The sequence below is a fragment of the Cervus canadensis genome, chromosome 6 (genome assembly GCF_019320065.1).
Source record: "Cervus canadensis isolate Bull #8, Minnesota chromosome 6, ASM1932006v1, whole genome shotgun sequence".
Classification (NCBI taxonomy): domain Eukaryota; kingdom Metazoa; phylum Chordata; class Mammalia; order Artiodactyla; family Cervidae; genus Cervus; species Cervus canadensis.
This window is the reverse complement of record NC_057391.1, coordinates 537,756-552,582: the sequence shown is the minus strand read 5'-3', so window position 1 is coordinate 552,582 and position 14,827 is coordinate 537,756. Positions and strand designations below refer to the sequence as shown.

The following is a 14,827-nucleotide window of genomic DNA, read 5'->3' as shown; positions in this document are numbered from 1 at the left end:
CAGACTGTCAACAGCAGATGTTTTACACGCACATTATGTTTTCTGTCCTCAATATGGGTCACACGCTGAGCTGCAGACAACAGGAGGACAATCTCCACTGCGCAAGTGCTCTGGAGACGGAGGGTAGGTGCCCACCACTAACTCAGGACAAAGAGGTCCAGAGTCAGAGTGGTGCTCCTGAGTGCCCACACATGCTGTGGAAATGTGCGTTAATTCCAGGGTAACAACTGGAGAAGTTTCTCCAAATGATCATTTAGCTTGAGGTGCTGGGTTTCCTGGTACCCTGAGCTGGAGCTAACACACACTCCTGAATTATTTGCATGAGTAAGTGCTCCCGAGTGGGGTGAGGAAGGAAGATGCCTCTGTTTAGCCATTCATAAGGATGTCCCTAGCACAGCCACACCTGATGTGATGATCACCCTGGACATGACTGCTGAGGGGCCTTCACAGCAGGCCTGGAGAAGGTGCTACCAGGCTGGGTTCTGAGTATGCTGGACTACAGGGAACAGGAGGAAAGTGTAGGGATCCCATCAGTCTTTCTCATTCTTGAACCAGCCGCTGAGCCCTGGCCTCGGGCTGGAAGCAGGGTACAGAGATGAACACCAGACTCTCAACTCTGGGAGCTCCCAGGTGGATATGGCAAAAGCCACGGCCCTCTCTCCCAGCTGTCCACCACCACCCTGGGGAAAGTAACCACAGACACCACGATGCAAGTACAGGACAGAGCACCAGGAAGACGGAGGGAGGCATTTACGTTAACATGCAGACTGCAGCTCAGGGCCATCTTCTGTTCACACTCACAGGACGACAGATATTTTCCTTGGTCTCAGGAAGCCCAGTGCATATCACACAGGCTGATGATGAGCCCCACACACTCCTGCCTGCTACCCACAGGTTTTACACAAGCCCCACTAGTGATCAGGTGACCCCTGGCTGTCTTTTGTCAGTCTTCCTGGTTCAGGGCCTCACAGGATGACGGCGGCCAACAGGAACAGATACTCTGGGTGCCCTGTCAATGCTGCCGCTTTATACCACACACTCACCACCACTCACCCCACATGAGTGGCCTTATCCCTCAGTCTGTGGCATATTCTGAATGCAGACTGAGAACACATCTTCAATTCCTTCCCTTGGCCTCCAATGCCCTGCATAGTCAGCTCCCTACCAGGCACTGGAGCTTCCACAGTGAAGGCCAAGGAAGTCGGAGTCTTTGTAAAAGACCAAAGGTGTCAGTTAAGGGACCAGAGGTGCAAGACAAGCTCAGACAGGGAACAAGTATTCCCGAACAAACAACAGGTGCCTCATTTATAAATCAAAGCCACAGTGAAATATCACCTTAGGCCCAAGAGGATGGCTACTATCAACAACACAAAATAACAGGTGTTGGTGAGGAAGTGGAGAAACCTGGGTCCTTGTGCACTGCTGGTGGGAACAGTAAAATGGTGCAACTGCTTTGGAAAACAGCATGGCAGTTCCTCAGAAAGTAAGAATAGAACTCCCATGTGATCCAACAATTCCACTGCTGGGTACAAATCCAAAAGAACTGAAAGCAGGACCTCAAACAGATAGATCCTTGTATATCATGTCCATAACAGCATTGCTCGTAATAGCCAAAAGATGGAAATAACCCAAGTGTCGATTGGCAGATGAACGGATAAACAAAGTGGTCAAGTTCACAGAGACAGAAAGTAAGACGGTGGCTACCAGGGGCTGGAGGGTGAGGGGTGGGAGCAGGCACTGTTTGACGGGTACAGTATCAGTTCTCTAAGGTAAAGACAAAAGTCCTGGAGCTCTGCTGCATGGCAATGCGAATACAACTAACAACACGAACCAGTGCACTTAAAATCGGTTAAGCCAATGTTCGTAGCGGCACGGTTCACAGGAGTCAAAGCATGGAATAACCCAAGTTACCTGTTGATAGATGAACAGATAAGCAAAATGTGACATAAACACAGGATCTAATATGACTCAGCCTTAAAAGGGAACAGAATCTCGATACTGCTCCAACACGGATGACCCTTGAAAGTGTTAGGCTATGTGAAATAAGTCAGTCACAGAGGGACAAGTGTACGATTCCATTTATATGAGGTACCTGGAGCAGGCAAATTCAGAGACAGAAAGTGGGGTTGGGCGATGGGGCCATGCTGTTTAGTGAACGGAGCGTCCGTCTGGGAGGCTGAGGAAGTCCTGGGAATGGGTCGTGGCGGCGGCTGCACCACCCTGAGTGCTCTCAGGGTCGCTGAGCTGCACGCTGGCCGCGGAGCTCGGAGTGAAGGGTCACCGGGGCAGGCCCACCGCAGCACCTCAGGCTGTGCTGTTTCCTGGAGGAGAGGGAACGGCTCGGCTCCACATCCGTGGGGCAGAGAGGATGCCCTTTGTATCAAACACGCGTTCCTCTCCCAGAGGTCACTTATATCTTCCCAAAAGAGACTTTGAGGTAGCACACACCAAGCAACCACACAGAGGAACACACGACGACTGGGGTGAGAGGCACCGAGGAAGCCCACGGGGCCAGCAAAGCAGCTGCGGGCGACTCTGCTACTTCGTCCTGAGCTTCCCGGGGACCACGGCGAAAGCGAGGGCTCTCCTGTCAGAGAAGGGGCAGCACAAGGGAGACGGCGTGTTCTTAGCAACAGATGCTCCGAGAATGTAGGTGCACGGGAGGCACACGGCTGCGAAGCGATGTGACCGCCAGTTTCCTCAGCCGCAGCTCACACATGCAGATTTCATCTGGTTTCTTCTGATGCTAATTTTCAATTAAACTTAAGCTGTAGACCATTCAGGTACAATGTAAAGAGAATTCTGGGATGGACTAAGCTCACACAGTCTTGGCACTCTGCCTTCCAGTTGCCTAATGAGCTGTAAAGACGAAACCGGGACACAGAAGGATAAATGGAATGCTATCTCCCTTCAACCAAAGAACCAGAGGATGCAAACTAACCTCCAGTAGCCAAAAAGGTGTTTCGATTGGATGTTACGGTTTGATATCTGGCCCAACCTTTTTTCTTTAAAAAAACAAAAACGGTTCTTGAGTTAATTGCCAACATTTAAACATTATTAGAATTTAGAGCTATTTCTGTAAAATTAGAGGCGGGGCAATCATGGGCCCAGCTCCCCCCATGACAGCAACGTGTGGAGTGGCCAGCAGCGGCCCCTTTGGACTCGGCAGGCTGAGCTCCCCACTGCTCTGCCCACTTTCTTCACCGCAGCAGCTGCCGCTGTCTTTTCCAAACAACAGCACCCTCCCCCGGACGCCAGTAAGACTTCTAACTGGAAGAGACAGCTCAGGTTGTTTTTCTAATGAGAACCCAGAGCTTAGGTTTTTATGTCGTTGTTTGAGGGAGACCAAAGTACCTGGGAAAGCTGGGAAGGAGGTCAGAGGATGCTCTCGGCCATGGGGATGAAGCCTCATCAGCAGTGTTGCTTGGTTAAGCACACCCTGGTGGGCAAAACTGGTTTTCCTCTTTCTCCCTCAGGATCAACCAGGCCTACCTCCAGTGTTGTATACAATAAACTATAGGATTCATTTTGAATCCAGTGTTAAAAGCTACCTCTACTGTTTCTGAACCCCCGGCAAAAACCCTAACCCAATAAAAATACAGCTGAAGAGACCACATAGCAGAACTATTCCTCTGTTCCTCTGATTTCAAGCAGCAAGCATTCACCAGAAGATACCTGCTCCAAAATATTGTCCCCACTTCAAACATAACTACTCCGAGGGCTCGGCACTCTCTTCAGAGCGACGTATCTGCTGAGTGTGGAAGCCGCTCACTCTCTTCTTCACAATGGTAGTTTTTTTTTTTTTTTTAAAGATACTGGACTTTCAAAACGTATTTATTTACCTATTTCTGGCTGTGCCGGGTCTTCACTGCTGCACAGGCGTTTCTCTGGTTGTGCTGAGCGGGGGCTGCTCTCTAGTTTCAGTGACCGGGTTTCTCGCTGTAGCGGCCTCTCTTGGTCGCGGATCCTGGGCTCTGGAGCGAGCAGGCTCCAGTAGTTGAGGCCCCCAGGCTCTAGAGCACAGGCTCAACAGTTATGGCTCCCGAGTTTAGTTGCTCCACGGCTTGTGGGATCTTCTCAGACCAGGGATTGAACTCGTATCCCCTGCAGTGGCAGGCAGATTCTTCACCACTGACCCACGAGCAAGCCCATAATGGCTCTTTTTAAAGCTTTGCCGTAAAGTCTCCTCTTGCAGGAAGCCTTCCCTGATTGCCTATAGTCCCCTATTTCTTTCTTTGAGGCATCACATTCCCTGTAATTACTTGGGATCTGAAACATGCACCCTACAAAGCCTATATCTGGGGAATGGGGACTCTCTTCATACATCTTCGTGTTCGGAGATGCTCACACCACCGGGCGTGGAGGAGTGCTTGATAAAGCCCGCATGAGTTAAACACGTGAAAGAAATGAAAGACTTGTTCTAAGCCAACTTTTAAAAGCATCAAGTTTTTGTGAGGCTGCTTACTGACCAAATATCTTCAAACTGAAGACCTATCACGTGAGACCACATCCTGCTAAAGTGGAGGAAGGCCTTCAGGTAATAAGAGGGATCCCCAAGGAGGACGCTTCCACGGAAGGCAGGGATATTAGCCACAGTGAATCTCAGCTGGTCTGAGAAACAGAAGCAGCTGCAGGCCTGCTGGGAAATGTCTGAAAGCCCTCCAGTGTGAGCGTGGCACGTCAGGCTGTAACTAGAACCCATGTGGCCTTCCAAGGGCTGACACACAGCCCCCCACCGCTGTTCTGACCAGGCACACGTCATGCCTTGTAAAGCCACTGAAGTGCAAGAAAGAGCTATAGGTTCTTGCAGCATCAAGACAGATGTTTTGCTAAGAGGCAAGAGGTGACATCCTAGGAAGGGAGCAGCTTGGGTCCTGCCGGGCACTACCGCTGAAATCAGCTGAACCCAGGAGCGTTTAGGCCTCTTTTTCAGCTCTACCCTCCACTCTGCATGCAGCATGGCCCTCCCTAACTCCAGCAAGGAACCAACAAAGCCAGGAGAAAACAACATAGAAAATGACAGAATAGTCAACTTCTGGGTCTAAGTGCCAAGGAGAAGACAGAGGCGTCTGAGAGGAAAGGAAGAAGAGAGTATTCACAGAGGTTACATCCTGCAGCGCCTGTGTCTACTGAAGAGGATTCATGCGGATGATACTATAGTCTAAAAGCATCCTAACATCACCAGTAGTGGACAAACGGACATTCTGTACCTCCAGCTGGAACTCAGTAGTGAGGACACATCATCACCTATGCATATCCTTGCAAAAAATGTTAATATTAAATAAGAAAACAATCAGACCATGAAGACCGAGGGGTTTTCTATGACACCACTAACCCGGCCTGCTCAACATGTCTGTGTCATGAGAGACAAAAACGTGGGTACCTGTTCTAGATAAAGGGGAGAAGAAAGACGTGGTGACTAAAAAGAGTGTGTGAGCCTGGACTCAGGGCAGGAATGGGGCATGTGGGGAGTTTACTGTGGACCACAGGTAGTTAACGTTCCACCAATGGTCAGATTCTCAGGTGGGTAAAGGTGCTGTGGTTGGGACCGAGAAGGTCCCTGTTCTTAAGAGGTTGGTGCTCATATATTTAGGGTCAAGCAGCATGGTGTCTGCCTCTCACTGTCAAACTGCTCAGAAAAAACCATTCTCCAAGTGCAAGAGGGAAAAATACCAAATGTAAAATGTTACCCATTGGTGAGTCTAGGCAAAGGGTTTGGGGGGTTCATTGTGTCTTTTATGTAAATTTAAAGTTTTTCAAAATAAAAAGTTGAGGTGAAAACAAATACCCTCAAGGCAAAGAGGTCTGACAGCTTGGAAATGTTGATGGCTATATTAACTCGGGGGCCAGTATGATGACTGATCTCTCAACCAGCTACAAGAACAGGAATGCCACCCAAACCACCCCCAAGAACACAGACACTGCTCAGGGGGAGAGCACCAGGAGCCAGCCGCTCCCCTTGCCGGGTCCTGACTTCACTGGGAGGGCAGAGCCTCCTCAGGGCTTCTTCCCCAAAGACTTCTGCGACAGCACATCTCAGCAGTCTGGGATGTGTTCCGCCTTTGCTGCTGTCACTGTGCAATCTTGACGCACTTTGTTTCTCTACAGCAGTGCACGCAGCCTTCGACGGCGTGAAGGCCCCACTCCTGCCCCCTCAGGACCCTCCTCTCAGCGGCCACAGTCCGCCCACGGTCCCATCACCCACTCCACCCTGGCCTCGGAGGCAGAAGAGTTCTGACAGGGGTCTCCAGAGGGCAAGGCTCTAACAAACCGAGAGAAGTTCAAGTTCACATGTGATCGTTCTGCTTCTGTGAAGACTAACCACTTGAATTGGCAGCAGCTTTAAGAGTAAGAAAATACCCAGTATTGCAAAGGTGAGGAGCCTTAGGGGCAGAAAGGGGATGCGATTTGGCATTCTCCACGAACAGCCTTCAAGATGGCTCTGCATCCGTGCCTTTGAGAGGTTACCCTGAAGACACAGTTAGAAGTGCATTCAGAGGACAAGCCCCTCACTGCACCCCAAGGCCCCCCAGTTTCCTGCCCAGCTCGCAGACCCCACCTCTGAGCATTTCCCCCAAAGCTCACTACCCTCCAGGCCAAGTGGGCCTTTCCCCCAGGCGGGACCGTCCACCTCAGCTCAAGAGGCAGGCGGGCTCCAGCTCTGGGAGTGAATGGGGCCGGCACACAGGGCGTCGGCCTGGGCCCCGCAGCTTTCCCTGTAGCGGGGCACTTCCAAAGCAGCAGGAGAAAGCAGAAGATGTGCACAGAACCTCTCCTCCCAAAAACAACGTCCACAGCAAGGGCTGGGGCTGCATCAACACTAGTGAGCGCCTGTACTTTATTTCCCTTACAGAGAAAATAGGCTTTCTGAGGCTGGTCTGGGAAGCTAACACTCCTGTGTGACTTTTTTAAAAAAATTTATTTTATCTGGAAAATAACTGCTTTACAATGTTGTGTCAGTTTCTGTCATATAACAATGTGAATCAGATGTAAGTATATCTCCCCTCTCCCGACCCCAGAATCCCACCCTTCTAGGTCATCAGAGAGTACCTAGCTGAGCTCCCGGAGTTCTATAGCCGGTTTCCACCAGCTATCTATTTTACACACGGCAAGGTATACGTTTCAATGCTACTCTATCAATTCGTCCCATCCTCTCCTTTGCCTCTGTGTCCACAAGCCCGTTCTTTACGTCTGTGACATTGGGGAGTTTTTGGTGTTTTTTTCCCCTTAGCTAAGAACCAGATTTATCGTGAGAGATACACATTCCACAGATGGAGAGCAGTCCATCTCAAAAGGTGAGAGGTCTAGGTTGCTGGTTTTAAAGGAAAATATGTTATGAGTTCCAAGTGAAAGAACAATCCAACCTAAGGAGATACAGTCTGTTTAGAAAATAAAAGCTGCTTATCTTAGAAGGGGGTTCCTTTGTGGCTCAGCTGGTGAAGAATCTGCCAGCAATGTGGGAGACCTGGGTTCGATCCCTGGGTTGGGAAGATCCCCTGGAGAAGGGAAAGGCTACCCACTCTAGTACTCTGGCCTGAAGAATTCCATGCACTATATACTCCATGGGGTCCCAAAGAGTCGGACACAACTGAGTGACTTGCGACGTCATTATCTTAGAAGAGGAGTTCATCAGCCTAACAGTCAAGGGAGCTCATTCTGAACAATCGTGATCAATGGCTTTCCATATCTGTCTTATATCTCAAGTCTCCTTTGTGGGCTGAAAACCTTAGTCCAAAGTAACACAAGATGACGTGGGGCAATAATCTTGTCTGCTCTCAAGCATGGTTCCTCTCTAAGGAAAGTTCTGGAATGATTTTACGTGGCCTCCTTAGCCACATGGCCACGCTATCGTTCACAGATAGGCCTCGTCTGACCCGGCTCAAGTCCTCGCAAGGAAGGACATCGTCACCTCAGCCGTCTGTGAGTCACTGACACCTCTAAGCCTGCCCTGGGCTTGGTTTTCAGGGATGGCCAACATCATGAACCTCTTGGGAAAGAGTAAGTTGCCCAATTTAAGGAGAAAAAAAAAAGTAGCACAGGGCTGGGCCTGTTTCATCGCCAAGTCAGGGTGCCAATTTCTGTCCTAACCTTGCCAACCTATGGACTGGTTTCTCAAAGTTTCAGAATCAGGCTCCCAAGAGTCTGATTCTCCTTCACACATGCTCTGCTTACTTAGCGCCTCATTCCCAACAGAAGCCGAGTTTTCTCTGGACAGGCTGCCCTGCCTTTGTGAACACTTCTCCTACTCTGCAGAAAGCATTTTTGGAGAAGGCAGGACTGTCTTTCCCTGCCCCAAGCCCCCTTTCTCCCCACTGGGAGGGGCTGCTCAACACTTTGGCACATTTCTCCTGAAGCCATTAAGGCTCGTGGTCCATTAAGCCAGGAAAATCTGGCTTTGACATTAGTATTTCATAGTCACAACTGTGCCAAACAGCCAGGTTTCATGTGTAAATTCTTCCTTGGTTGTCTTCCAAAAACTATGCGTAAGGAGAAAATCTCTATCTAAATGATCACACCAGCAAGCACGGGGGCATATGCTTCCTTCCCTCCCTAAGGGACGAGAGTTCAGCACTGCTAAACCCCACAAAAATAAGACTTTCTCACCAAAAACCAGAAGAAATTTCAAAATACAGGAGCAGAACCTATCACAGCCTGTGCAAAGGTCCATGGGGTCAGGGCTTTTGTTTTACAGACAGTTGCTCCAGACCAGCTTTGCTGTTCCATGAACAGAGCTGGGAAGACAGCCCTGCACCGCGCCCCGCCCTCCCGCAAGCTAGCCTGACCAAGAGCCACCGCACGCCTCTCTGCTCGGCTCTGCTGCAGCGCCCGGCATGGGTTGGTCTAAGGGTGTGGGAGCTAAGCTGGAGATCTGCAGCAGCTCAACCAACAGCAGACACTTTGCTAGTAGGCCAGGCGCTCTGATCAGACAGTGGCTCCCTAAATTCTGCCGCCGCTCTAGAGACCTCACAGGATGGCGGTAAGCAGAGCACAACAGCCGAAGGCATGTTTTCCTGGGAAAGCAAACCCACCTGTGGATACACAGGCGTCAGGAACGGAAACAAGTGCTGAGCTGTGCAGCCTGGACAAGTGACGTGCCCCCTCTGAACGCCTGCCATCCGTTTCACGGGTGAGGAGCTCCACAGCGCCACCTTCAGGGCTGAGGACCGCACACGAGGACGCCTGTTAATGCTCAACACAGAGGAAGTGAACGAAGCCCATCAGCCACTGTCTGCTGCCTCCCGTTTAACTAGAACTCTTTGCCAAGTTGAGGAAACAGAAATCCCAAGCCCTAACTCCTACTTCATCTTCGTCTACTTAATTATCTTTATTTTACAAATGATTTTGTGACTAAGTTTGAACAGAGGTAATGCAATTTACTTGAAGATGCAACGTGACACCACTGGGCCCTTTCTCCTGTCTATGACTGCTTAGGTAGGTCAAAGCACTCTCTCCATTGCGGCTTTAATGTCCAGGCTCTGAGGACCATGCCCTGGAGCCAGCTTATTGAAGTGGCAGCCCGGCTCTGATGAGTGGGGTTTGAACACAAAAACAAGTGATTTCTGATGAAGGCAATACTCCTATTATCTTAAATGGAAATCGGCAAATATATTGCAGCCAACTCTGTATATAAAATCCAGCTCAGAATTAAGCCGAGCTGGGCGGCTAATGGAGGTTTGCAAACACAGCAGTCATAATGAAATGGATGTGTTTTAATGATTTCCTATAAAGGTGTTTATAAATGAAAGCTTTTTTCCCTGCTGAAGCAGTTTAATTGAAAAATGGCACGGAGTAAGAAGAGGCAGCCGCCCAGTTCCAACGGACGTGCAGGGGCCGCGCTCTGCTGTCCCCAGGCCTGCCCTCCGTGGGAACCTGGCGGGAGCGGCCGTGCCCAGGGCACTCTCCTCCCGCCCCCTCGGTGCCTGCTTGTTCCCACTCACCCCTCAGTGGTCAGCCCAGAAGCAACTTCTGGCATGCTCTGATGCTCCCACCAGAGGCTGCTGCTGTGGCCCCCGTCCACCTTCTGGTGTGGTCCACGGGCAGGCACTCCGTGTTCCCTTTGCATCCTCCAAGTAACCACAAGCTCCAAGACGCTCCCCGTCACTCACCTCTGGAAGCCTCCTGTGAGTGGGCACTGCTATGTTGAAGAGTCAAAGTCCCTGCCCAGGTGGAGCTGGCATTCTAGCACAAGGACTGACCAAGACTGGTGATACACACATAAGGAAGTAAAGACAAACTGGAGGTATCATCATGGAGGGCTCAGTGCGATGAAGAAGGATGAAGAAGGGAGGAGGAGGGAGAAGCACACTTGGGGAGTGGAGGCCAAGCAGTGTGTGCATGGGGGACAGCTCCGGGACCCCACGAGGGGCCTGGGGAGGCTGTGATGAGGGGAGAGCAGACTGACTGCCAGAGAAAGGACGAGTGGGCATCAGTGGATGCAGGGACCCCGAGGTCACAGACGCTGGTCAGGTCTGAGGGATAGCAGGGGAGGCCGCGTGGCCAGAGCGGGAAGGAAGCAGGAAGAGGCGGGAAGGACAGGGTTTGAGGTGGGGGCTCTCCAGGTTCCGTGGGCCTGCAGGTCAGAGTGAGAAGTGGGGATGTCACCCTGGGGATGGCGGTGTGAGCCCGCGAGCACAGCGGTGTGAGGGCAGGCTCTGGCCTCACATGCACATCCCTAGCACGGCATTCAGTGAGCGGCTACATGAATGACTGACGGCTCCTGCTGCGGGCCGAGAACACACACAGCCCTCCGGCAGACAAGGGTCCCTTCCCTGCAGGAGCCCAGGCTTGTCGGGAATGAAACTACCACCAATTGTAACGAACATGCATTTTTACTGAGGGAAAGGGCGAAAGACATGATTTGGGAAAACAAAGCCTGCTCCCGGTGCAGACGGGCAGACACTGTCTCCCGTGGGCACCCGGGTATAGGCGATTCCCCACCACGGCAGCCCTGGGACGCCCGCGGCGAAGACGCACCCCACTGCCCGCCCCATCCACTGGAGGGAGTTTGCCCTCCAACTCCCCAAGTTTCTTTGATTAAGAAATTTTGTTGGAATGTGGGTCACTTGCTTAATTTCATGAAAAATAGTTTCAGAGAACTGAACAGAGGGGTGGGTGTAGGAACGTGTCTGGGCAGTGACGGAAACTTCTCGGCTACTGCACACGTCTGACTGCCTGAGGCCGGAAGCCTGAGTCCAGAAGTTCGAGGCCACTGGGGTTCAAGATTATGATGCTGGTATAACGGAGCCCAGAGGACTTGGGCTGGTCGCCAGGGGGTTTGGGTGTGCTGTGACGGCAGGCCTGGGGTCTGGGTTCAGCTTAGTGTGAGGGAAGCAGCTTCAGCCTGAAGCTAGGGCCCCAGGCCTGCAAGGTAAGCCCTCTCCTCAGCTGTTTCCGTCTGGCTCAAGCTGGTATCAGTACCCAGCACTCAGGGACGTCGATGTACCTAAGTCCATCTTATGTGGCCTTAGCAACCATCCACACTGGGGACCCTCCTTCCTCACGAGAGCCTTCCCCCCACTGCCTGGTGGGCACTCCTTACGGCGTCGGCTGACCGCCTGGTTGAGGGACTGGTTGACCGCACCACCCCTTCATTCAACCACGTATCTCTGAACCCACACTGCACTCTGTGCCAGGCCCTGTGGTGGGCTCCGGAGAGCCACAAGTAGAGAAAATAAACAAGCTTTTGCTCAGTGTGGTTTAGTGGGAGCATCAGTCAAGCACAGAAGTACAAACACATCATTTAAACTTTCAGTGTGATGTAAGAAGGAGACCAGTGAGGCGGCGCCGGGACGTGCAGACGGGTGCTCACGAGGTGCTCTGGGGGAGGCGTGTTTAAGCGGAGAGGTTCATCCCTGCCACGAAGTGTGCCTGCATCTCCCCCGCGGCCGGCGACCCCCTACGCCTCGCCTCTAGCTCCCTACACTCCGTGCTCTTCACATCGACTCCCACTGCTTCCCTAACTATCTGCAAACAGCCTGACGTCTCCCGACTGCTTTCTTCAGCCAGACCTGTTGTGGTTTGTGTGTACCTACTGCCTTCCCAACATCTCCATCCAGATAGCTCCAGACACCTGAAACTTTTGCCCAAACAAAACACACACCCTCCTCTCCACCCCACCCATGCCCCTCCCCAACAAAACTAAATTCAGAGCAAAACCACCGAGCCCTTTTCCCTTTGCTCCCATATTGCTGATTGGCCCTGCCACCCACCCACTGGGCTAACCAGACACTTATGAGACACCCACGCATGCCTCCCTCCTTCTCTACCCTGTGATGAATTCCTCAGAAGATCTTGCCAATTTTCTATACTTATCTGCTTTTCCACGACTCAACGGCCACCACCTTTAATCCTGGCAACACTTTTGCCCACCTTGACTTCGGCAATGGTTTCCTGGCTGGCCTCCCCCATTCACTCTTGATCCACTGATTCTTTCTCTTCACTACAGAGTGATTGATTCAAAATGCCATCTGATCATCTCATTTCTCCCATCCACAGCTGTTAAAATCATTCAACGGTTTCTCGTGGGTCTCTGAATAATGGTCAGACTCTAACGCGGTCTATGAGATCTTGCACAGTCTGGCTCCGGCCTGCCTCTCCCAGCCTCTGTCTCACACCTCTGCACCCTTCATACAGGATGATCTTATTCACCGCCTTGAATACATCATGCCCTCTCCCCTGCATGCCACTTCCTCTCTCATGTACTCAATTCCTACGCATCCTCCACATCTCAGCTCAAATGTCACTTCTGAAAGGAAGCTTTCCTGGAAATCTTAAACTGAATTCCTCTGACACACTGCCATGGTACTATGTTTCTTGATGTTATAGCATGCATACAGGTTTACGTAGGTTGTTGTGAAAGTCACTCAGTCGTGTCTGACTCTTTGTGACCCCATGGACTGTAGTCCATGGAATTTTCCAGGCCAGAATACTAGAGTGGGTAGCCTTTCCCTTCTCCAGGGGAGCTTCCCAACTCAGGGGTTGAACCCAGGTCTCCCACATTGCAGGTGGATTCTGTAGCAGCTGAGCCACCAGAGAAGCCCCAGAATACTGGAGAGGGTAGCCTATCCCTTCTCCAGAGGATCTTCCTGACCCAGGAATTGAACCAGGGTCTCCTGCATTGCAGCTGGGTTCTTTACCAGCTGAGCTACCAGGGAAGCCCTGGTTATATTATAAGTTTATATAGGGAAGCCCTGGTTATTATGTAGGTTTATAATTAAACATAAATGTTTAATATTTGATTAAAGTAACTCTCTCCCCAATGGAAACTTAACTTCTAATGCAAACTGTACTATACTTACTCTTCCTTCTCCTTGTTCCTTTCCCATCACCCCCTTATATGTGAACATTTCCTAAGATATGGTGCCTCTCCCCATTTGGACTTCACATCCTCTCAACCATAGGGAGCTCTTTACCTTGTAACTTCAAAGCCTTTATCCTCAACCCCAATCTCTCCAGAGATTTATTTGAGATCTCCAATTAGGCTAGAGGTTTTATAACATTTCAATTGCCATCCATGGTTGAAACATTTCCCTTGGCAACTTACAACATATACATATCCAACAAATACGTGTCATGAAACAATAATACTATCATTCTGTTTTTTTTTTCTATGATTTCATTTTAATAACATTTTGATTTTTCATGTAATTTCAAGATTAGAAGGGTCATAACCTGTAGCTTAAAACACACCATACCAACGTGCTGTTACCAGGTATTTCCACACAGACATTTCTTCACAACCTCAAGCATGATATGTCCCAAACACTTATTTCCCAAATCATTTCTCAACCAAACTTCCTTAGTAAGGAATACAATCATTCTGAGTCACTCTGGATGAACGTATTAAAGAGTCGTTTTGGACCCCTGCTTACCCCAGAGCTGCTGAACCTGTCGTCTCCTCCCCTGCAGTGAGTTGCTCCTCGGCCCATTTCTGCCCTTCTTGCCATCACAGCTCAGTGTTACTGGGCTTGGAACAGTGCAATCACCTTTTTACCTGGCTCCCCACTTCCTGACTTTTCACGTAGAAGGTGACATGTTTGAACCACAAACATCAAGGCAGAAAGGGAATTCAGCTCTTTGGTTCCACTGTGACCAACAAAGGAATATGTAGAGAACTGAAACGAGTGAGCCTTCCACCTGCCTTCATCTACTCAACAAGCTGCTTGACTCACTAAATCTCAATCCAGGCTGTCTCATGTTTCTAAAGCTTTGATTACAATCCAGAAGCCGAGCCCTGGCGTTGTGGCAATGGCAGGCAGACTTACCCATGTCTGCAGTGACCATGGTGGACTGGTTTTCAGGGACAGACACAGAGGTCTGGTCCTGATCCACGCTGCGAGAGTCCTCATTGGCCTCGTGTTGACTCTGGCTGAGCTCTGATCGCAGTTCCGAGTACTCATCTTCCTCCCTGAGAACAAAAGGGAAGTCAGACTCCACTGACAGACACACAAGACACATTCCCAGAGAATACGTCTTTTAATAACAAGATAAAGACACTCAGAATGCAAACAGACAGCTCTCCTCTCCTCTCCACATGGACCAGGATTCCTCTCAGGCTAACTAGATGAGCAGTGTTTGACACTGAAAGTTTTCACATCCATACCCATATACCCGACAAGATTCATCTATCAGCCTACCGGAAAAGTACCCCCTTCAAACATTTCCTAAAGAAAGCAGACTTCTTCACCCCCTCAAATTCCAAGGCGAAGAAGAACTGAGATTCCGAGCACTGAGGCTACAGTGGGCAGGCCCATCAAGGGCCTAGTGAATAGGAGTAACTCAGAGCATCACCACCAGAGTCCCACGCTGGGCTTCCTTCTGGGAAGAG

The 14,827-nt window shown here is 50.5% G+C and overlaps 1 protein-coding gene across 7 annotated transcripts in view; it reads right to left on the bottom strand.

Moving 5' to 3' along the window:
* MCC (MCC regulator of WNT signaling pathway) overlaps positions 1 to 14,827 on the bottom strand; it is a 500,790-nt gene that overhangs the window by 79,020 nt on the left and 406,943 nt on the right. For all 7 annotated transcript variants that reach the window (XM_043470593.1, XM_043470597.1, XM_043470599.1 and 4 more), the window contains one exon: positions 14,265 to 14,407. In XM_043470593.1, coding sequence (XP_043326528.1) covers positions 14,265 to 14,407 — 143 coding nt within the window. The remainder of the gene's footprint in view (positions 1 to 14,264; positions 14,408 to 14,827) is intronic.